This window comes from Cygnus atratus, chromosome 2, assembly GCF_013377495.2.
Source record: "Cygnus atratus isolate AKBS03 ecotype Queensland, Australia chromosome 2, CAtr_DNAZoo_HiC_assembly, whole genome shotgun sequence".
Classification (NCBI taxonomy): Eukaryota; Metazoa; Chordata; class Aves; order Anseriformes; family Anatidae; genus Cygnus; species Cygnus atratus.
In genome coordinates this window covers 85721067-85744102 of record NC_066363.1, presented here as the reverse complement: position 1 = coordinate 85744102, position 23036 = coordinate 85721067, and the positions used below count along the sequence as shown (strand labels likewise).

The window sequence follows — 23036 nt, the reverse complement described above, 5'->3', positions numbered from 1 at the left end:
TTTCCACTTCTTCCTCATCTGTTCCTTCTGCCCAGCCGTGCATCTCAGGGGAAGGGAGAGTGAAAGCCAAGGAGCTCTTCTTCTTTATGGGCAGCTGAGAGGAACGGGGGATGGGGAAGGGCAGACCGCATCCCTGTTTCAAACCTGAGGAATGTAAGAAGTGTAAGTGTCCAGACAGAGTTTCAGAGCTACGTGTAGTACAGGTTTCTCTGTTTGGTTACGATACTACTGGAGGTACCACTTCTTCCATGTAAAAACACCAACAGTGGCAGATAAAGAAGGCAACAGAAGGTCTTGGTGGGTCAGTTTCAGTTTGTATCATCCTAGTTACCCGCCTTCTCTTCTACCTGGCTTATGGTTAGCGCTCTGCTCTGAATCCCTCACTTATGTCCATGTATAGGAGACCCAGCTATTCTCCTTTATTTGGACCATAGTCCTCCAAGTCCCTCTTGCTGCTGGCACCACTCCAGCCACTGGGACCCACCCTTGTGACATGTAGGCCTGGTGGCACCCACGTCGCTTTGGTCTCTTCCTCTCCCTGGAGAGCTTAGGGAACCCAGCAGCCTGTGGGAGATGAAGGCTGTGGCAAAGCGACAGCGGGGGCCAGAGGGAGAGGGCAGAGAGGGACTTGTCCTGTGGGGAGGGACGTTTGGTGAGGCAGCGGCTGGGGGAAGAAGGGGAGCCCTGTCCTGTGTGCATGTGTGTACAAAACTTCAGCTGGTAAATGCTGCGTGTGGTGGGTATTAAACTGCAGGTTACTTCGAGTGCCTGCTTTGTTGGGAATAACCAAGTCCTTCAGAGCAAGGAGAGGGGATACACTGACAAGCTGCGAGAAACGCGTGCCTGGTAACTCGAGCGCCAGTTTGGGGCAGAAATCGAGGCATGGCTTTAAAAACGGAGCCTCAGCCGTCGGGAAAGGGACGCAGTGAGAATGCCGCGATGAGAGCTGCCGTGTGGGGGACACCTCCCGAGGCGTCTCCTCGGGGGGCGGCCGGCGGGCTCCCCGCACCTTGGCGACCCGGGGCGCGGCCGCCGCCGCCTCAGCCCCGCAGGTGCTGAGGGAGAAGGGGGCCCGGCGGCGGCGGGGGCCGTGACGGGGGGGACCCCTCCGTGCCGCCCGCTGCTCCTCCTCGGAGCGCTCCTCCCGCCCCCAGCGCCGAGGAGCCGGGCGAGGCGTGTGCGTGCGGCGGGGCGGCGCTGCCCGGAGGCGCAGCGAGCCCCGGGACTGGCACGGCGGCGGCCGCGGCCGCACCATGCGGCCACCGCCGCCACCGCCGCGGCTCCTCCTCTCGGCCGCCCGCGCGGGAGCGCGCCCCGCTCCACTCCCCGGCTGCCTGCGGCAGCGGCGGCGCTGAGGGAGGGAGGAAAGAAGGGAGGGAGGGAGCCGCGGCGGCTCTGCCCGGCGCCCCCGATGTGGCGAGAGGCGATGATGATGAGGAGGAGACGCCGCTACCTGCTGGAGCGGGCAGAGCAGGCGGGCGGCGGCGGCGGCTGCGGGGCGAGCGGCGAGCAGTCCCGCTGCCGGGACTGGCTGTACGAGTCGTACTACTGCATGAGCCAGCAGCACCCGCTCCTCGTCTTCCTGCTCCTCATCGTCATGGGCGCCTGCCTGGCCCTGCTCGCCGTCTTCTTCGCCACCGGGCTGGTAAGAGGCGCCCTGCCCGCCCGGCGCCCCGGGACGGAGCGGGACGGGACGGGGCGGGACGGGGGCTCCGGAGCCGGGGGCACCGCGGCGGAGTTGCCGGGGGAGGCGGCGGCCGCGGGGCCCCCCCACGGGCAAACTTTGCCGCCCGCGGCTGCCGGAGGGAGCCGGGAGGGAGGCGGCGGGCGCACCGAGTTTAATTCCCTTAATTCGCTGGCTCTGCTTCCTCCCGGCGGGCGGGCGGGCTGGCCGCCGTGACCTGCCCGCGCCGGGGTGGCAGCGCTGGGTGGCGGGGCTTGGCAGCTGCCCGCAAAACCCAGCCCGCGTCCCGGCTCGCAGCCCCGGCCCCTTGGTGCTTTCTGCGCCGGCCGCCCCGTTTCGGGGCGCCTGACCCGTTTTTCTCCAGAGAGCCTTGGTCTTGCAGCCTCGGGGAAGATGAAACGCGTCAGGGCGGCGGATGACAGCCGGCATCAGGCTGGCTCGCCCAGAAATCCCGGCCGTTTTGCCCTTGTGTTGAAGGCGAGGGAGAAGCTGCAGAGGGCAGTAAAATTCTTGCTCCTCGCAGAGTTGTCCTGCTGGTAATGGGTAGAGGCAGGCTGCTGGCGCTGCCGGGGGCTGCTGAAATGAAGCAGGGGGTTTGAAGGGCTTCAGGCTTTCTTTTCTTCATCCTTTCCCCCGATCTTTCAGTCTTCTGGAAAGCTGGGTGTTTGTTGAATGTAGCTGAGGTCTCTAAGAGCGAGGACGGGTGGGTTGGTGTCACCTAATGTGTCACCTCTCTTCCAGAGGCACTGCACGTAGCACTGTTGGCTTCAGGAGGCAGAGAAGCCTGCTTTCTTGTGTGTTACGACCAAACTTTTACCTTAAAAACTGCTGCAAATGGTTGCAGGACTAGCTAAACTTAGAGTTAACTGGTGGCTCATTTCCTTATGATATTTGTATTAAGATTTTTAATGCTTTTTGTTAAACGTGCTAGTCCTATCAAATGCAAGACAGGTGTAAAAGAGCTAATGTGAAGCCAGTAATAATGGTGGTGGCTTGTAATTTGGCTGCTTAATGCCTAGATGTTCCTGTTTTGGAGCGCTGTGTACCAAAATACAAATTCGACAGCTTCTCTGATTCTGGTGTGTTAGCTTGGGTGCTTATCTGTCGGGACTGAAGGGGCCAGTGGTAGAAATGGAAGTACGTATCTGGGCTAAGGCATGGCTAGGGGTGGAGATGTGCACGATACTAGCACGATACAAGGCAGCAGAACTTGGGCTTGACAGTTCATAGAACTAGATTTCATACCTTTCAGTCATGGTACAATCTGCATCTTGCTAGTACAAGCTGAGCACGCTTGTTTTCATAATTCCTTTTCTCGAAGTAAGTCATTCACGGTAACAACACTGGCACAACGCTGGGTCCAAATCAAAGGGCTACTGAAAGTTATGGAAAGAAAACAATGAGCTGGCGGAGTCTTGCCATGAGCAATACTTCAGAAAGAGTGAATTTTATAGTTCAGTCTGCATTTGGAATTCCAGACATACCGGAAAAGGAAAAAAAATGTGCTTTTAGAACCTTTTTCCTGAGCCTTTATCTTCCTGTGGCTAACAACTGGACGGGTGAGTGGAGAGAGAGGTGGGGTTCATCCTTAAAGTTTCCAGTCAACGGATGAAAGTAACTTCAGGTGGAGAGAAAGCTTGCCTATGCAGACTTTCAGCCACAGGATGTTGGGCAAAATCCCTTGGAGCCCAGCCCAGATGCTCACCTAGAAGCATTTTATTATAGCCCGGCTCTGGTTGCATCTGGGGATTAAAATATTCCTAAAGGTTTAGATCTGTTTCTCCCACGTCTGACTAACAAACCCTCTTTTTATATGGCTGTGGAACCTCAGTCAAATTTGTGTGCCTGATAGTATAAAAGTGGCAAGCAGCTATGGGCGTCTGAGCTGCAAGAGCTGATATTAATATCCTTGTCTTTATTTTGCACATCTAGTATATATGTGATTGTTTTGACAGAATATTTACTTTTGTGAGGGAGGCACAATAGAAGTGAAGTGGAATAGTTCTGTGTAGGTCTGTGCTGTGCGTTTGAAGTTAAAAGAAATCTTTCCTAGCAGTTGTTTCCTTTAGATTTCATACAAAGCAGTTGAGATTTTACTGAGAATTATTTAAGCCTGTTTTGGAAACAAAATTCCAAAATGACTCACCATAACACTTGATTCATATTTCTCACTTTTATTTCAAAGCACAGCTTAGAACGTGAGATGTGGGATCGGACACTGCTAGGAAGAAATGGATGTACATTGAGTATGAACCATTTTTATGTTCCAGACTTTCTTTAAAAAAGCTGAAAGCAATGGAAGTGAGAGATTTTCCTTCCATTTACATTTTTTACTCGGTTGTTAAAATAGATGACTGTGATGTCTGAGTTGATGTTTTGGGGGGCAATGTCTGCTTAACTGCTCCCAAAAACAGTGCTAGCCATGCAGGGGTGTATCCCATGTCCTCAGCCATTTCAACCTGTCAGAATACCAGCTGTAGCCTTCCCGATTTCAGATGAAAAACTTATAAAAGCTGTTGCAAAATTAGAGTAAACAAGATTACTTACAAAGTGTGTCTGGAAATCTGATTACTCTTCTTTCAGCCAGTGTACTGCTGTTACTGAGATAGGTTTCTTGGGAGATTTTGTTTCTGTTTGTTTCAGGAAAATATTGTGATTTCGACCTCTGGGATTACGCACTTTATCTCCTCAAACACTCAATACAAGACTCCCAGAGTATCCTTGAAAGATGACCATTCAAAGCTTGGAGCTTTAAATAATATAATGATAGTATCAGCCTTTGAATTTCCTGTGTCAAAGTATCCTCTGTATTCTCTCTACCTGGCGTGAATGGAAAACTGGCAAAATGAGATCAGGCTTCCATGTTTAGCTGCTTTAATCGATAGAGAGTAAATTATTTTCCCAAATCTGTGAAAGCCTTCCAGTGCTTAGAAATGCCAGATGTCAGGTCGATTTTCTGTCTGGCTATTGTCTTGTTCTTTTAATAATATAATGTGTAAGATAAACTCATTATCTTCTTCCCTCTCCTGTTTTTAGTACTAAAAACTTCTGACCATTTTTAGTGGTGTCTAGAACAGGTTTGTCTCTAGCCTGGACACGATAACTACAATTTATAGGATAAAAGATTAAATTGACTTTTTAAAATTTCCTAATGCAAAATGCGAGTGTATCTGAAATATCTGCTGTTGTGATGTTTTGTTTCTGATGCAGTTAAACAAAACTCTGACTTAAAACAGGGATGATGCCCGAGTTGTACAATTTATTGGAAGGCTGTAACTTTCATTTATCCATGCATTTTCTAGACATAAACAGAGCCCTGTCCATAGATGTAGGCTTCAGTAAAAACAGTTTGGGGTGCCAGAATATCTTAGCACAGGGGAGGATCTTGTGGTGTAAGTGGAACAAGACCCATATCTGTCAAGATCTTTCCCTTTTCCCAAATTCAAGGTCCACCAATTTGCTGCGATATATATATAAATAGATATAAATAGATAAATATAGATGCTTTCTTTTAGGCTGGCCAGTGACCTTTGCTCAACGGCTGCAAGCCTGCTATGTAGGGTTATATTTAACAGTAGTTTGTGGCCCTAGTCTGCCTCCAGAATCCGTGCTGCTACATGTGACCGAGTAAGATGTGGTTGTCGATGTGTTGATGCTTGTTGAAGCCGAGCTGCGTGCTTCTGGATGACATCAGTGGCCAAGTGGAGCACGTGTTGAGTGAAGAGCTCTTCCACAATGTGGCGTTCTGATGCGTTCCCTCATCTAAAACACCGCGAAGTAGTTTTGTGTGTGTGTTTGCAGCCTGACGACTGTCCCTGAAGCAGAGTCATTACCTATCTTCAAATCCACTGCTTTGAAGTTCCCAATAAGTTTGTGATCATGCTGGTAGGCTCAGTTGTGATTCCTCAACCTTTTTGCTGAATCATAAACCCAAGAAACTGAAGGTTGTCTGCGCATCTATGTCACTGACTTGCCCAAATACCTTCTGCAATAACGTTTGAAGTAGGCAATTATTCTTAATGGGAGAGTACAATAATTTAGGGAGGTATTCTTGCAACAAGGAGGATGTATGGTCTGCTAGGAACTCATTTTCTGGCATCAGACCAGACCATAACCAAATTTACCTTTGGCTGATGCTGCAGTGTAGACAGAAGTAGCTGCCTCATTCTGAAGCAGTACATTAAAATTTTTATCAGCCAACCAGGGAATTGTCTCTGCACAAAAATAAGTGCATCAAGAAGAGTCCTGTGAGCATCTTTTGTGAGTGCCATCTCTTTGGGCCTGTGGTCAGAATGACAACAAATCTTCCCTCCCTTTAAGGGGTCTTACTCTGTCTGAAAGAAATCCTTCCTACTTCCGGTAAAAACTGGACATCTGCCAAACCTAGAACGCTTCAAGATTTCCATGACCAGAATCTCATGCTGAAAGGGAGAGGAAAAAGTCTTGAAGTCCAAGTGGAAAATGCAGCTTAAAACTGCAGATAGGGAAGATGTGTTCCATCATCCTCACTGCAGTGTCTCAGGTGATGAGGTGTCTGCAGATGCGCATTTGCTGCATGCTTCTGGTAATGTTCACATCAGTACTGTCGATCTGAAAAATTCATCCAGCCACACCAAAAGGTCACCAGACTGATGCTGTTGTGATGTTATATCCCTATTCATGAGACGCTCTGTTGTAACCCAATTGTATAGAATAATACAGCTGTACTGTAAGTCCACTTGTACTCTTAATTTCAGGAAATCTCTTGAGATCAGCCTTGCATAATTTAAAGCACTTTCGGTTCAAGAGCAACAACTGTCTTCCCAAAATCCAAGAATACCAAAGCCTTTGAAAGTGTTCCTTGGAATCCTTGCAGACTGAAAGTAAGCCAAAGCATCTGCTATACTGTTTTCAAACTCCAGCATATTCATTCCTCCAGAAGGAAAACTAAGGCAGAGCAAAGGTAATGAATGAAGTAGGAAAATCCTCACTGGTTGAAGAAGAAGCTGAGAAGGGGCTGTTTGCATGCTTGATGCTGTGGTTGTTGTGCCCACGAGGTGTGCTACTTTTTCTTAAGCTCATTCTGCCAGATTATTGCCACTACCAAGATGAGGAAGAATTCAAAGCAAAAACTACTTTATTTATAACTCCTTTTCTTTACATAATTCCGGCTATAATTGAGCATGCAGTTCTGCTTTAAAGTCTGTTGTATATTAAACCATTCCGTGAGGGAATCCTATGCTTCAATTTTTTTTTCTTGTCTCTAGGCACCATAATATCACAATATGTTTTTGCAGCTATAGCTGTCAGCTCTTTGGTACAGTCACAGGATATTGCCATTCCTGCCAGTTGTTTTTTCCAGTAGTACCTTTACTTCTCTGAGCATGACTTTTTTAGCCAGTACTGCCTCTTGAATCAGACCCATAAAGATTGGTGCTTCTTCCTGTCTGAGGCAGGATTTGCCTAGCTTTGCGTCTGGTTTCATTCCTCCCTGCTACATCAGTCTGGGCTTTTTCATGTTTCATTTGCTAATGACACTTCCAGTATGTCTGTGGTTGCTTTTAATGCTGCTAAGAGCTTGTCTCATTTGCCAGTCCCTAACCAGCCTGCTAACAGAGAGCCATCAAGATAATGAGGTGCCTGTGGTAACCTCTCTTCACATACCTGTTTCATCCTTCGTATTGAACAGCCTAAATGCTGAATAAGAACTGGGTAAAACTATGGGTATGGCTGTGTTGGCACAATACTGAACCTTGAACTGTAATCTTAGTAGATGCAAGCTTTGTGGATACTCTGGCAATAGAAAGCTGGCTTAATGTCACAAATTGTGACTCAAGCCATGGATCCACAACTCCTAATCATTACTGCAGCTGACACAAGTGACAAATGATCTACCAGCTACAGCTGTTGTTTACTGAGGTGCACTGGGAATAAGACAGGTGATGGACTGGGCTGCTCTCTTTATCAGCATCAAGCCAGGTATGTGGATTCACAAATCATGTATGGCAATTTCATAGCGGATTTGCCATGAACCACTGAATACCTCTCTGGTTATCTTGCTTAAAATTATAGAAATCGATTTCAAGTTCCTTGTCACAGATGAAGATATCTGACTCATTTTTGTGTGTCTTAAAACTCTCATCAAAATAGTGAATAGGTTTCTTTGGTTGAGCCTTCAAGAGGTCTCCTATATTAAAGAAATTATAATTTATTATAATGATAGCAATGACTGGAATCTTCCATAGGACATCACTCCAAGCTGATGGCAGCAAAGACTTTTAATACAGATAGAAGTGGTCTGCAAATCTCTTGAGTGGCTTGGCATGCCAGCATCGTGGGAACAAACTGCAGCTGAATACCTTCAGCTTTTCATCCTGTGCCTAAATTCCCAGCAAGAGCCAAGCTGTGATCCCAAACAAGCCAAGTGCTGCCACAGTGGCATCTGCATCTTTTAGAAAGAACTGAGTCAGCTCAAGCCTTATTGATATGCTAATATGAGAATCAGCCAAGGGATTAAACTTCTGCTTTTAGGGTTCTGGACCCTGAAATAAGTGAATTAGCAGACTTCTGCTCCCTTTTCCCTACAGTCTCTTTTTTGAGTATTCCTTCCTGATCCTGCTGAAAATAACAGCTGTACACATTTTCTGCTCCAGATCTTTATATCTTAAATAAGCAATGTCCAGACACTGAACCTTGTTCAGACTTTGCTGAAGATTCAAGGGACTATTGAACCATCTGTGCAGAGTGTAAGGCAGTCTCTACACTTACTTTCCCGGTTGTCTTTCTCCAACCTACATCAAAACATTTTTATCTCCCATCTTTCAACAAAATTCTCTTGTTCTTAGTGGTATGTACATGATATAAAAGTCCCTTGCTGTTCCTGGTTGAGAGCATGTTCCAGGCTTGTATTTGGGACAACCAGTGTAAGCAGCAACCATTACCACTAGCCTCCCAGCCTTGCTCTCAGGTCTGCTGTCTGAGTGTCTGCTCCTTCCACCATCCATGGGTCTAGTTTCAAAGTTTATCTAACCTGGAAGATGTGCTCCAGTGTGCAGGAGCAATGGTTTCTGGTTGCATGCTCAGTGTGCTCCAGAAGGCAGCAGGGCAATGCATATTTTGGCACAGGCACGTTTCCCATATGGCTTCAGATGCAGCCAACGTGGTGTTTGATCACTGGATAGTGCCGTGAGATCCAGTGTAGATGATGGCTTTTCAGAGAGCTCCTTTTACTCACTTGGGTTTGCAAAACTAGCTGGAGCTTGATTTTTCCACCTGCCTCCTCAGGCACCTGAATTGTCTGCTGTGGGACCTCTTAAAGACCCCAGATGCTATGGCATGCACAGTGACTGGGTAAGTGGGGTTACTGTCCTTCCATTCTAGGTACGCTTTCCCCATCCACCTCTCCGATTTGCTAGTAGTTGGGTCAGCCCTGCAGGCAAATCCCAGGAAGACTGGATTCTCCTAGCTCCTTTTCCAGCAGGACTGAATTGAGGCTGAAAACTGACACCTTATTTCCCCTGGGACCAATGTTAGGAAACCAGATTTTCCTGGGATTTGGCTCAGCACACGCTTGGTAGTGCTTCCGCTCTTACCTTGTGTACCCCAGCAGACAGTCGGATTGCTGGTCTTTGATGCAGTCTGTGGTGGTGGTTCTTTCTAGTGGCACAGCCTACGCTGGCCAGGACCCAGGAGGTGGTAGGTTGCCCAGACCCGTAGCTGGTCCTCTAAGCCCTGCTGGCACCCCTGCTAGCTTTTACCAGAAGGTGGCCATCATATCTCACTTGAGCTGGTTTGCTGTCCCAATGAGCCCAAGCAATTTCCAAACCTACTTGGTAGGTAGTGGTGTTTAGACACTTCCTTAAATGATACAACGTCTGTTTTAGATTAAAACAATTTACCAGATTGTTCTTGGTCTCTTTGATTTTTAGTATTTTGTAACCTGTCCCTTAATGAGATGGGGTAACAATACTGGATAAATAAACCCTAAACTAATGCCAAGTAGAAATGTCTGATTTTCCAGTATCGCTGATGCCCCATTTCCTATGTACGTTTCTGAATTTTTGCTCTTTCACGGAGGAGTGATTTGGCTGAGCTGTATTTCAAGTGTCAGTTAACATTTTGGTCTTCTTTATTTGAAGCTTTATCATCCTAGAAACAATACCCATTAAGGAATTTGAGCCTGATCCTGAAGTCTGAAATGAAGTAAGAAATGTGTTTGCATTGAAGTTGAACTGACAGGCACATGAGAGAGTGGAGCGTGTCCTTAGGGGCGTAAACTTTAAGAACTTTTTCTGTCATAAAAATAGCTGTGTTTAGTAAGTAATTGCCAAACCTTTGGAAAACTTGAAAAGTAATTACACAATGACAGTTGTGACTTTTCAATATTAAAACTATTTTTCATGTTACCTTATTACGCTGATATGTAAAATCTGTGGAATATTCTTGCAAAAATGTATCTTTAAAAGACCCAGCAGAGAAATAAGCCTAAGCTTGCCCTCATCTTTATTAAACAGACCTTTAAAATGCACACAGTTTTCTCCTGTGTTGAAGCTCAAATGCTCCCTGGTTCAAATTTTGTGATCTTACTTTTAAGCAAGTCCCATCTTGACTAGTTCTTGATTATGGCCAGATTCTCAAGTTACCATGTTGGAAGTGAAGTGGTGAGGGAAAGCTACCATCTAGCTTCAGTTTAACAGTGACAGTCAAAATACATAACTGGCATCACTGAATGGCTCAAAGGACTGAACCAGGATGTCAGTATTTACGACTTCCATGGGTCTACATGGATATGAGGAAGGGCATAATTTCACTTTTAATATGTGCTATCGTGCAGTTAAACTGAAAAACGTGTCCTTGAGTCCTGTGAAGTAGTTTACTACCTAAAAAGTTTAGCTGTTTTAAAGATTTAGGAATTCAGAATCAATACATATGAAATAAAGCAAGCAAGGAGAATATGTTGATCACTACACTTACTTTAAAAATAATCTAAATGATATGAGTGGGCACTAATTAGCCTTGTAGCCTGGAATAATTGGTTTCATCAAAATACAAACTTCCACCCACTTTGCTGCTTATTGTCTCAGCCCTCTTCTGAGGGGTACGCTTGAGGGAGTAAAGCATAATTAGCTGTCATTGCTCTCTGGGACATGGTTACACGGTTTATCTTCTGTGACTGCCAGAGTCATAGGGTAGGATAATTTTACAAGTGCACAGGCTGTAGCCACTAGTAATGGGATTGGACCATCCTGTTTTTCATAGGCTGTTAAATGTCTTAAGGTGGAAAGCAACTTTTGGTAATTCTCAGCCTGAGAGAAGATTGAGATGGGGCTAGATGGCTGAAAGGCGTGATGGTCCTGTTCGTGCTTCCTGACAACGTGGGGGCCCTCTGAACCCCAGCTCATTAAATAAATGATTGTAAATACTGACAGATTGTATATGGTGTAGTTAACAAGGTGAGATGTTACAACTCAATGGAAAATGAATCAAGAGAGAGAAGTGCCAATGTGATAAAATGGGCAAAGCCATTTTAAAAAAAGCCACCACCATGCAGGTTGGGTGCATAGTACTTGCACAGGGCATCTTTATGTATATGAAATTTATGAGCGCACAGCCCCTGATTCTGATAATTATGTTTCTGGTAGTGATCGGTGTCTGTCCTGTACCCCAAGCCATATGATACTGTGGACGTATCACGGATGTTCTTGATTACACATTTGCATGCAGGGTGCTCAAACAACATTCGCTGTTCTTCTGGGATGGTCACTACCTTTAAAAATCAAAAGAGGTGTTTCAATGAACAGCTGCATTTGTTCCTTGCAGAGAAAAGATAACTTACAAACAAACATTAATTAGATATTGATCTAGCCACTGTGCTGTAGCTTTGACCCTTGCAAACCTCTCTTTTCTAGTTCTTTTGTATTCATTTAGAAGTGGTGGTGGTAGGACCAGAATTGTTGATGGCATTCATAGTGCACCGAGGTGGCATTATGATGTTCTCTCTTGTTTATTCTTCTACTAATGTTCTGGAGTTTGGGTTGCTTTTTAACTGCTGGTGAGCACCACCGTGATGTTTCCTTAGGCCTGCCTATTACAAATGCCAAATATCTCTATTTCTAAGTGTTAATAGTCAACCAAGAGCCTGTTATTCTGTGTACAGAAGTATACTTGGCACTTTTGGGTGGGGGAAACATGTTTTTACAGTTTCAGCTCTTTCTTCTGTAAGTCTAGTTGACCCTTTCTTTTGAACCATACCTGGTTGTGCTGCTTTTATTTTTTTAACATTCCATGTTCTTGCTTTTTTCTGTTAAAACTTCACACTGATACTTTAGTTTGAGACGGATCCTCTGATGTGTTCCCCCTGTACAGAATAGTCTGGAATGAGAACTACCCCATGCTGAACACAGATACAAATAAAACAGAATCTGCTACAGCCTGATCTCTCTGTTCTTTTTCACACCTGGATCACCTGTTTGCTTTTAAGAGTCTTTCAAGCAGGCTTCCAACTCCTAATTAAGTTTCAAATAGAATTTACTACTTGTTTTACACTCTTAAAAATAATTTCTCAAACTCTTTTCTTGGAGTACAATGTTAAGTCTTTATATTAATCCTGCTAAATTTTATGATCTCTTTTATCCCCCCCCCCCTTTTTTAAAAAAAAAAGATAATTTTTAGAAGCTTCTCTGCTTGGCTGTTGAGGCATTCTGGGTTTGTTTTGGTCTTTTTAAGTTATTTGGGAGAAATGATTAGGTTTTGGTCTGAACCTCTGATTTTTTATAGCCATTTACAAAGATTTTAATCTAAAATTCTAGCTCCTGCTTTCAGTTTCAGTGTTTGGGCTCTGTTTTTTTTTTTTTTTTTTTTTTTTTCTTACGTTCTTAACAAGCCTCTTCATTGTTATAAAGCAGCCCTTCAACAGTAACATTTTATGACCCAGGTTCTTTCCACCTCTTGAGATCAGATTGAGTGTTTTTCTTTATGTGGGTGGTGTTCTTTGTGAGTTTTTTGGTTTGGTTTGTTTTGGTTTGGTTTGGTTTGGTTTGCTTGTTTGATTGCTTTTTTCAGCTCTTCCATGAGAGACCTGGACAGTAGTCTCAGCTTCTGTCTGCTGATGTGATCCTTAGCCAGTCTAGCTGGGAGTCACTGAAGTATCCCTTTGCCTGTTGCGTTTTCTTCCTTGGCAGCCTTTCTTTATCTCTGCATTTCATAGAACCTCATATAGTTTCCATTCTGATTTGGTTATCGGTCCCCTAGGTCATTTATTTTGATAAGCTTTTGCTGTTCAGCCTAGTATTTTGGTTCGTAGGGACTTTATGCTATTGGTTGATTCTCCTAGATTATTGTGTTTTAGCTCCTTCAGTCCCTGCTGAATTATGGCTTTCTGTCTTTTCTGTGTAGTTTCTACCTGGAACAGCAATATTCTGCTGATGGTCTTTTTTCCACCAAGTTTTCAGTAAGTCTACTGTATAAATAATGTCATTTTAACAACAGACATTTTATTTCTTCCATCTTCTTTCTTAGGCTTTTAGTGTTTGTATAGAAATGTGTGTACCTTCATGTGGCTGTTTGATTTCTCTGCAAACTTCTTAAAAAGTGAGTCTGCATGTTATGGCTTTTTTTTTGCCATTTCCCTCCTGCGTAAGTTTAATCAACTTCTGTCCTTTCCTGTAGTTGAGAATTACGGGTCTCTGTGACACTACTGCTTCTCTTAAACCATGTACTATGTTCCCGTAACCTCTTCAGTTTGAATGTTTTCCTATGACCTTTGAAGTGCCAGCAAAATCACTTTTTTCTGGTTTAGATTAAGTTCAGCTACCTTCTAGAGGCTCCTTCCCTATGCCTAAAGTTTCCCTGGTTTCATCAAATTGCCTCTTTAATACAATTTCAGCTGCTTATTGTACCCGTGCTTGTCAGCCTATCTTGTTCTGGGAACATTAATGAGAGTGCCACCATAGTTCTCTGCTTCTCCACTAGCAACCAGTATTTTGCCTTCAGGACTTTTCTCCTAGCCTTCCTTATGTTACTCTTATTTGCACAGCCCATGGCCTGTGACTGTTCCTCAGCACCTCCAAGGATCACACCCAAACCTTCTGTGAGGTCTGATGTTTGCATTAGGCAGAGAAGTCTGTGATCTCTGGTATTTCTGCGATTTCTGTGACAATCATTGCTACAACACTGAAGCAGGTGAGCTTCCTTCGTAACTATTGGGCAAACCTGGCAAAATTTGGATGCAATTCTTTTGTAGTGAGTAAGAGGGGAGAAGAACAACGACTATATGCAGTTGAATTCACGAGGGATCCACTGGCAAAAAGTTGTCGGTGCTGCAGTCAAGCACGTAGGTGGCCATGAGGGTGTTCACAATACCTACGTGCTGGGTCACTGTGTTACCACCATTAGTGCCTCTCTGCTAACTAGGACAGACAGTGTAAAGTCAAAGAGTCGTTCCTGTTGATTTCAGCAGCATTACTGCACTGGTGCAAAACGCCAAGCTTCTCTTACGGGGAGATTTTATAGTACCCATTGTTCATGATTTTGAAGTTGGAGGAAATGCTCAAAATGTCACCTGGAGGATCTGAATGAAGTCTTGCTGCACCAGTAATGTCCCAATGTACTAACAAACAGAAAATGATCCAGAAACTGGTCACAAATCCAGAACTACTTCTTGCTGGCTGTATATACAGTCACAGAGCAGCTTGGCATCTGAAAAGCCAGTCAGAATTACATGATCTGTGTGTGGACTGCCAGCCCAGCTGCTGACAAGCGAGCAGTCAAATATCCCCGTGTGCTAACAGCAAGTGTAGGCTGCATGTCAGACTCATTAATAGAGAAGTGAGTTTCTCAAGACAACAGACTCCATGCAACAACTGGATGTTCGGTCTGATGCTGTTACCATTGATCTAGCAAGCAGAACAGGGAACGCTGAATCAGAGGGAAAAGTCTCAGGCATGCAGTTACTTAGGGCCGTAGTGAAAATCAAGAGCTTTGCCAACACGAGCTTCAGGACAGTTTGATTAAAAAGTACAGTTCAATTAATTTGCTGCTAGTGTTCATGAACATGCTGCACAGAGCTCAATAAGAGATTAATAAAATAATAATAAAAAAAAGCACATGAGAAAGCTTCTAACCAGGCAGCTAAGCAAGAAGCACAAGCAAAGTGCTGTGCTATGAAAGATAAATGGTAGGCACGAAAGGCAGAGGAGTTTTTCTGAGCTGTGGATCCAGAAAATACCGTGTGGTCGTGGAAATGGCATCTGGCGTTAAAGACACTGCCATTTCTGAAGGGAAGATGGTGATGAAATTGATGGAAAAAAAAGTCTGAGATGGCCAGCCAAACCTTTTCAGTTGCCCTAACTGATGAAGTTATAAATGAGGTAGTACAGCTCTTTGGCCAGGAGCAGAGAACAACACCTCCCAGAAAAAAAGGAGATTTTTCCAGCTCTCTAGCAGATGGCATCCAGTGCAGTCAGCCATAAGCAAGTTCACTAACATATAAAAACATGGGATAAGAGTCACAAGTAGCCAGAAGAGTTCTGCATATTTTAGCTTTGTAGGGAACTATTTCTTGAGAACTGAAATGCTGTCTACTTCTATGAAGAGAAGGGTGATGACACGTCCTCTGAAAATCATTGTACCTCTCTTTCTCTCAAGTCCTGGAAAAGGCTTTACAGGAAAAATGTCCAATTTGTGCTACAGAGGTAACTAAACAGATTCTTTCAGTCACCCTGCTTAAAGGAAGATATTCTATTTTGGTAAAGAGGTCAGTGAGATAATCTTTGAGGCCTACTTTTTTTTTGTTGTTGTTTGTTTTTTTAAACTCAGCATTTTGACAATATGTATGAAATCTCAGGTAGTTCTAGTGTTTGAAGAACATTGCTCTTTTTTTTGCATTTAGAAAATGTTTCACTGATCTCAGCAAAAAGTGATTTTAGTAATGATTTAATACAGAAAATGGTTTGAGTTAATTCTGACCAAGTATGTGGTATTTCATATCCCAGCAGGTGCCTGCTGTATGTAGACTGCTGTCAAATTCCATTAGGTGAAAAGAATAAAGGAGAAAGTATCAAAAGAATGAGAGAGACCATGGGAGAAGATTTTATGCTGAAACTGGTGTTTTAAATGCTTGTTTGTTCATTTTTATGGAGTACTTTATCAAGTCGTGTGGCTTATATAAAACAGTGAATTGCTCTACAGCAGCTCTGCTGTTTAAAATTGAACAGAAGGCATACCATTATCTGGAAAAGGATGGAGGATGAGAGAAGGTGGTGTTTTTTGGAAAGATGAATGAAAGTGATTCTTCAGATTTTAGTGGTCATAACAAGATTGTTACGTGCTTCTTATGAATTTATGGGGGTTGGAAAAATTTCTAAGGGTAGACTTTTTAATTTCTTCAGTAATTAAAAGACAGCAAGATAGCAAACACTGAGGAAGATAGAGCTGTCAGGCAAGATCCATGTATCGTAGGTTTAGCCATTATGTTCATAAGTGTCATGCTGATACTTTAATTCCATTACCTTTGGTGTATTTTAATTTCTGAGACTAGAAATGAAAAAAAAAAAAAAAAGGAAAGTGTTTTTTTTTTTCCTGTCCTTGGGAAATGGTTAGGCAAATGAAACGTTTAACCTTCAGGATTTGTCTTTGCACCTGACTTCATCTTGTAACATGCTAAACACAGTGATGATTGCAAATATTGATCTGGAAGTTACAGGCTTTAAATGTCCTGCTCTTGAAGTTATAATTTCATGAATATTTAGCTTCTCTGGAGTAATAGAAAAATATTATTAGAAGTTATTTCCAAAACAAAATCCTGCATCACACAGTCTGCCTCTGTTGACCTAAACCTAACATATATCAAGGCTTTCTGGAAAGGATTAAGGTTGTAATAACAATTGTTTTCTCATACATATTTTCTTTACCTAAAGTATACTCTATCCTGTCTTTAAATCTATCTTTTACTTTAGATGCACAGCGTATGGTAAAATGTAAGCACCTTGGGCTACCAGAAGCTGGTGGTTTTGTAGTCAGCTCAGTTAGGTGAAGTCAGGGTGATCTCTTTCATTTACATGTGATGAGGAACTTAAACACTATGATCTATTCTTTTTTTCAGCATATTTTTAAACCAAAACAAAACTGCAAAATTTTGCAGTAGGCAACATGAGAAGGGGAGAAACTAGAAAAAAAGTTTTCATTTAGTGATCAAAATGTCTGGCTCAGCTAAGTGTTGAGGTCAGTGTACACTTAAAAAAATATTTTTTTGACTGATTAGCTGTTAATTTGGAGCAAACATTTTGATAGATTGATCTAATGTTAGCACATATATATAAATATTTAAGTGTATGTGTGTACATATGCTCTAAACTGAAATCTAAATATTGTTTGCTTGTTACAAAGCAAGATCATCCTAGAAAGCAATGTATATACATATATTACATAAATAGAGAAAAATATTGTCTAAGTGCATACAGCTATTCATGCCATATATATTTGTAGCATGATTTTTATCAATGAAATATCAAATTGTCCTCATTAAAATGATTGTTTTTTCTTAATCTTGGCTTCCTTCAGGAGCTTGTGAATTCCTCTTCAGGGCTGCAACCCTGACTGTGTGATGGACAATACAAGGAATGCAGTGCTGACCTGCCACAGGTGAAGGGTCAGATTAGTCTGACTGTGTCACAGGAGTTTTGCAATCCCACCTGGAAGTTCAGAAGTCAAAGGTTTAAGTTAAATGCTTTTGATGTAATCTGGGCTGACACTGGTTGTGACGTTACTAAATCATTGCCATGACAATTACCGAAACAAACTTCAGAGATGGGGATGAACAAAACCCACAGACTTTAGCAACATAAATCAGCAGCTCTTGTTATTACTAGTTAGGTTGGATATTTTGTCTGTTACTATGCAGGATGACATCCACCTTACTTCAGACAGCTCTGTGCTCATGCAAACACTTAGCTCTGTGCCTAGCATTAAGCTCGTGGGTTTGTTTTCACTGAGACCATCTGAGTGCTTAGTATGTGCATTTAATATCTGGAAGATTTTAGTGCTTGCATTTCAGAGTTAGCATCATGACTTACAGTTTCTTGATTCTTTTGCTTATACCCTGATCAGTTGCAGTGATACTTGGTTAAATGTGTGACTTTGTAAATTTAAAAGGGAAGAAAGAATAAAGACAACTGAAAGATGAGCTGCCTTCTGTCAGCTCTCTGAAGTGACTGCAAGGGCTGGTTTCAGAGCATGGAAAGCAGAAGGAAAATGTGGGTTATGGAAAACTGCTGCTGCAGCTTAGTTCTTGCCGTCAAAAACAGAAAAAGGAAAGGTAGCTTAAACATGTTGTTTGAAAGGTGAGAAAGCGTTAGCTCTAAAAAGTGCTGCCGGGCTTTCTCTTCGACTTTTTAGTGATACGTGAGGCACGGTACAGGAGAGATAACCTGCAGCCTGCCTGATCAGGCGTAGGCTTTGATAGCGGCGTTTCCCTGGTTTTCCAGCAGCCAGGGCGCTGCTCGCCCTGGTCTTGGAGCCATATGGCCGATGGCTAATGGTGCAAGCTGCATGGCGTAGCAGCTAATGAGCTTGGCAGAAAGTCAATCAGTGCCTCTGCTGGCCTGCCAAAGTCCAGAGTCTGTGGGTTGAGGTTCAGTTACATGCTTGCCTGGATCTGTGGCTTCTGAAGCTCTGCTAGGTGAAGGTGTAGGCGTGCTCCTTTGGAGTGGGCACACACGCCCGAGGCAGTGAGCAAGCGTGGAAGTGCTCAGCACATGTGCACTCACAGGCACAAGCCCAGGAGTTTGAGGAGAAGGAGGTGAAAGATTCCTGCAACACATGTGTCTCCCTATAGACAGACAGCAGGCAGTGTAACTTGTCTTTTACTGAGGTATGAAAGAAAAATAAATAAATGCTGAAACACTATTTTGTTTGTTTGTTTGTTTTGCTCAACCTCTCGTACACAAATAAGAAAGAAAAAAAATCAAAAATATTTTAAGTAAAACTTTAAGCAAACCACCAATAAGTAAAATGTATCAGGCACTAAGAAAGCAACTACAAAACTAGGGGAAAGGAAATGCTGCTTCTTTGTGCTTAGATGTCTTAAAAACCATCAAACGGGTACTTCAGATCGTCCCAAACATCTCACCAGCATGAGAAGTGGGTACGAAGCCTTTCTGCATGTGGTGTGAATTCGTGGAGGGTTTTACTGTTACAGTAGTGTCATTTGGGGTCTGCTTTTGCAATCTTTTTTTTTTCTTCCACAAGTTGCTGTTAGAATTACTAACTGCTGCCTGAACGAATGAAGATTGTACAACCAAACTTTGGTACAGTGCTGTTTTACTTCAGCCAGGGATACCTTTGAACAAATATAGTAATATAAAAATAAATATGTATTCTTTGTTAATGCGTCTATCGCTAGATGATTTAAAAATATTAGTGTAGTAACTATGTGAGTTCTGTAAATAAATTCAGTTCTTGTTTATTCTGAATCTCATTTCCAGTTAGGTTCTAGTTCTTGCTCTGTGTGTTGCTTACACATTTCAAAGTAAGCAGTTGCTAGGAAAAATGTGCATATTTTAGTCTAGAGCACATCCTTACAGATGAATGCTTCAAACAGAAGCAAGATGTATAGTGCCTGGTAGATATCACTGTCAGAAAAATAAGGCTGTTGTGGACTTAGGAACACAGCGTCGATTTGGGAAGCATTTTGACAGCTGCATTCTTCAATGGAGATGCTGGAATTTCACCTGCAAACCACAGTGACTACAGAAATCTTTTGAAATCTGGAGCAGAGAGCCTATCCTGCTTCTGCAGATTTTAATTCGCTTAGTCCTTCAGGCCTAGCACATTACTGTCGTGCGAGTTAGTTCTCTTAATCTGCTTCAACTACTATATTTCTTAATTCAGCAAAAGAAGTAGTAGGGTGGTTAATAGTTGTTTATGAAGTCAGTACTTCAAATCAGAGCTTCTTACAGTGCAAGAAATCCTATTTTGATTCATATCACTTGATATTTGATTCATATTATCATGTCTTTCTGAGATCTGTGTGCAGTCAGTTAAGAGTATCTTGTCCTTGTCTGACCTTTAAGTACATCAGTTTTTAACTCCCTTTTATTTTCCTTTGTTTCCAGGAAATTGAAGACCACGTGGCATTTTTAATAACTGTTCCAACAGCCCTAGCAATTTTTTTTGCTATATTTATCCTTGTCTGCGTAGAACCTGTCTTCAAGAAGCTGCTCCGTATATTTTCGCTGGTGGTCTGGGTATGTCTGGTTGCCATGGGATATCTCTTTATGTGTTTCGGAGGAATCATCTGTCCCTGGGACCAGGTAAGACTGTTGTTATTATTACTTTTACTTCCACTGGCTAGATTTCCAAGAGCCATTCTATGCAAAAGTATCAACGTTAATTTTTTGTGGGACATCTAATAAAATGTTTTTGTGACCAAGTGTTTGCATGCTAAGACTTCCAGCATCTGTTTTATAAATGATAAAAAGATGTGTATACTTAAGGTATGGAGGATTTTACATTTATAATTTACGCTTCTTGGGATAATGAACATTTGATTTCAGTCACCAACTTCCTTGTATAATGAATGTTTGATTCTAGTGACCAATTAACATGTCGGAAGTGCTAGTTTTATTCAAGACCATCTTCAGCTTAAGGTGTTACTGCTCTCAATTTAGCAGTCTTCAAGATGTTCTCTTGCAACGCATGAGGAAAAAGGATTGGGAGTTTCCAATCTAGGGAAATACATGAGTAAAGAAACAGTGAATTACCCTTAACATTTAAAAAAAAATTGAAGAAGACAAAGAAAAGGTATAGTTGTCTCTTAATTAGCAGCAGTTTTGAAATATTAATAAATGGTGTGTAATATCCAGAGCTGTTCCTGATAGATTCTTCTGTATTCTGCTCTATCCTTTTCCTTTCCCCTCTACATGGAAATGCTCCTGAAATACTCACTGTAAAACTCTTTATAGGGTGGAAGAAAACTATAATATATACAAGAAAACTATAGTATAATATATAAATGTGTCCTCTGAAAATTCTGTGTTGAGCATCAGTTTGGTATAACCTTTAAATTGCAGTATGCTATCTGGGATGCCTTCTAGGTCTTTAAGATAAACCTGAAACAATTTCTCTTACTTGTTATTTGGGTCTTGCAGAGACTTATGCAAATACTGAACTTTAAGTATGCAACTAGTTCCTATGAAGTCCTTGATTCAAGTGATTTAAATTGCTGATGTATGTTGTTAATATTAGTTAAGGAGCCCTTACCTCTGTGAGTGATTCTATATTTTCTTTTTCTTGGAAGTTTCAGGGATTAATTATCTGTGAATCTGTTTTTTTTTTTTTTTTTAAAGTATTTGGAACTACCGAACCAGGCCACACTTGAATGTGATTAAAAGAAAATTAGAACATGCAATATTTTTCTCTAGATGCAGATTTCACCATGGGTGTGCCTGTATCTTTGTGATATCAAGTCTAGGTACTTCACATGGTCTTACTTTGTTGTTTTATTTATTTTTATCTCCAGATGTGGGATGTCATGCTAGAATATTTCAAGCTTTCAAGCTTAGATGCATATATTTAATTAGCCATGTTATCTTTTCATTGCAAATTCTACAGAGTTTCATTTTGTTATTTGAGAGAGATGGTAATGATTTTCAAAAGCATGTGGCATGAAAGAGATCTAAAATGGATTCTGCAGTTGCAGTCTTGGTGTTGTGTTTAGGCAGTCAAGGTGGTTTGTCCTGCCCTGCTTCTTTCTTAGGGAAATAGAGGCATTCCCATAGCACCGGAGTGACCTGGCTGGCCATCCGCAGCAGTAAGGGCTGCAGAGCTCTTGGGAGAGGCATCGTCCTCGAGCAGGTTGCCAGGACACAAGTAGTCGGATGTTTCGGTCTGTTCCTTGGTTGGCATGCAAGAGTCGCTTGGAAAGAGGACCTCTGGGAGCGGGCAGTGTTGGTTGATCTGCCCACAGCAGCCCCTGTCTTTGCCTTGCGCTGTGCTGAGAGCAGGCAGGGCTCTTCCAGACAGCACTGTCCGTACTCCCAGACCCCGCTGTCCATACGTGGCTTAGCTGGGCTGTGCCATGTGCTCATCCTCTGCCAGGAGAGGTGCTGGGGCAGGGTGGCCCTTGACCACTTCTAGAAGTCAGATGTCTCAGGGCTCCCTGCACTGGGACGGTTCGCTGCCCCAGAATAACTTTTCATCCTTTGAATAGCAGTGCTGTCTTGGTGTTTGCTTTTGTAGGCATTCTTTTACCTACTGTCAGTTAAGAGTAACCTACAGAAATACGGAAATCTTTCTGGGAGTGTGACATCTTACACAGCAGGGTAATACCCAGTTTGATGAAAAAAAAAACCAGCCAGTAGTACAGTACCATTGTGTATTCCTGTAATGTTCGTGTTTTGATTGCTCTGAATCAGGACTATGTAGGTCAGTAATCAATGTTCTTCCCTATAATTATATATAAAAGCAAATCTGAGAAATCCTTCCTTGGGGATTACTGACAGATTCTTTCTTAAAGTTTTACATTTTGTGAATTTAAAACACATTTTTCTTGATTTATTAGTCTTTTTCTTGTTCCTTTACGCTTTTTATGAAAGAAAAGAAATATGAAGTAAAATTTAAATTAGTTCTGTTTCAAATATATCCTTGTCAAGTAACTAATTGGAAAATGATTAAAATAATAATAAAAAGAACCAGTTCATGTACAATTTTTTACTAAACAGGTGCTTTACTTTCATTTTTTTCAAACTACAGCCTAACTTGTTCTGGCCTAGCAGAGTTTAAAAATAATCTTTTCATCATATCTTTCATGTCTTCTGAATCCTGAGCTTGTTAAAAATCTGGAATTTCTTAATTCCACATTCCATATTCTTAAACTAGTAACTGCTGAAAGATAAATTTCCTGAATACCATAGTTTATAGAAAGAATGTATTGTTTTCTCATTTGTGCACAACCTCCCCCCCTAACTCAAAAGACAACCCTGTATCCTTTGTTTTTTTTGGCTTGATGATTTTAATGTTCCTTTTGGCTGTTTTTAAGTGGTAAATGCCAATTTTCTCTGTTGTTGAAGGTACCTCAGGTGTGAACTTTTGCTGCTTTTGTTTATAATGAAAATACAACTTTGGAGAGACTATTTTAGTTATGAACTCAATATATATTTAATGCAGAGCAGTTCCCCCTGTGCCTGCAGGCACATAGCTCAAATAACTTTCATGAACAATGAAGGACTGAAAATGAGGCGGCCGGTCAGTGCCATTGTTTTGCGTTAAGAGTCCTGTGGGCTGGTATGAAATAAGTGCAAATCATAATTGGTTTCAGCTTGCTTTTGTTGTCCCTGCAGACCGCTTTTATCTGTCTGCATTTCCTTGTCTCTTGTTC

At 42.4% G+C, this 23036-nt stretch overlaps 1 protein-coding gene across 4 annotated transcripts in view; it reads left to right on the top strand.

Annotated features, from left to right (window-relative positions):
* Positions 1-1205: 1205 nt before the first annotated feature.
* The window catches only part of ADCY2 (adenylate cyclase 2), a 216387-nt gene continuing 194556 nt past the window's right edge, over positions 1206-23036 (top strand). For 3 of the 4 annotated variants that reach the window (XM_035552764.2, XM_035552766.2, XM_035552768.2), the window contains exons 1-2: positions 1244-1645; positions 19774-19971. In XM_035552764.2, the coding sequence (XP_035408657.1) occupies positions 1412-1645; positions 19774-19971 (432 nt within the window). In that variant the 5' untranslated portion in view covers positions 1244-1411. Of the gene's footprint in view, positions 1646-19773; positions 19972-23036 lie in introns of all 4 variants that reach the window. The other variant, XM_035552763.2, reaches the window with a different exon arrangement.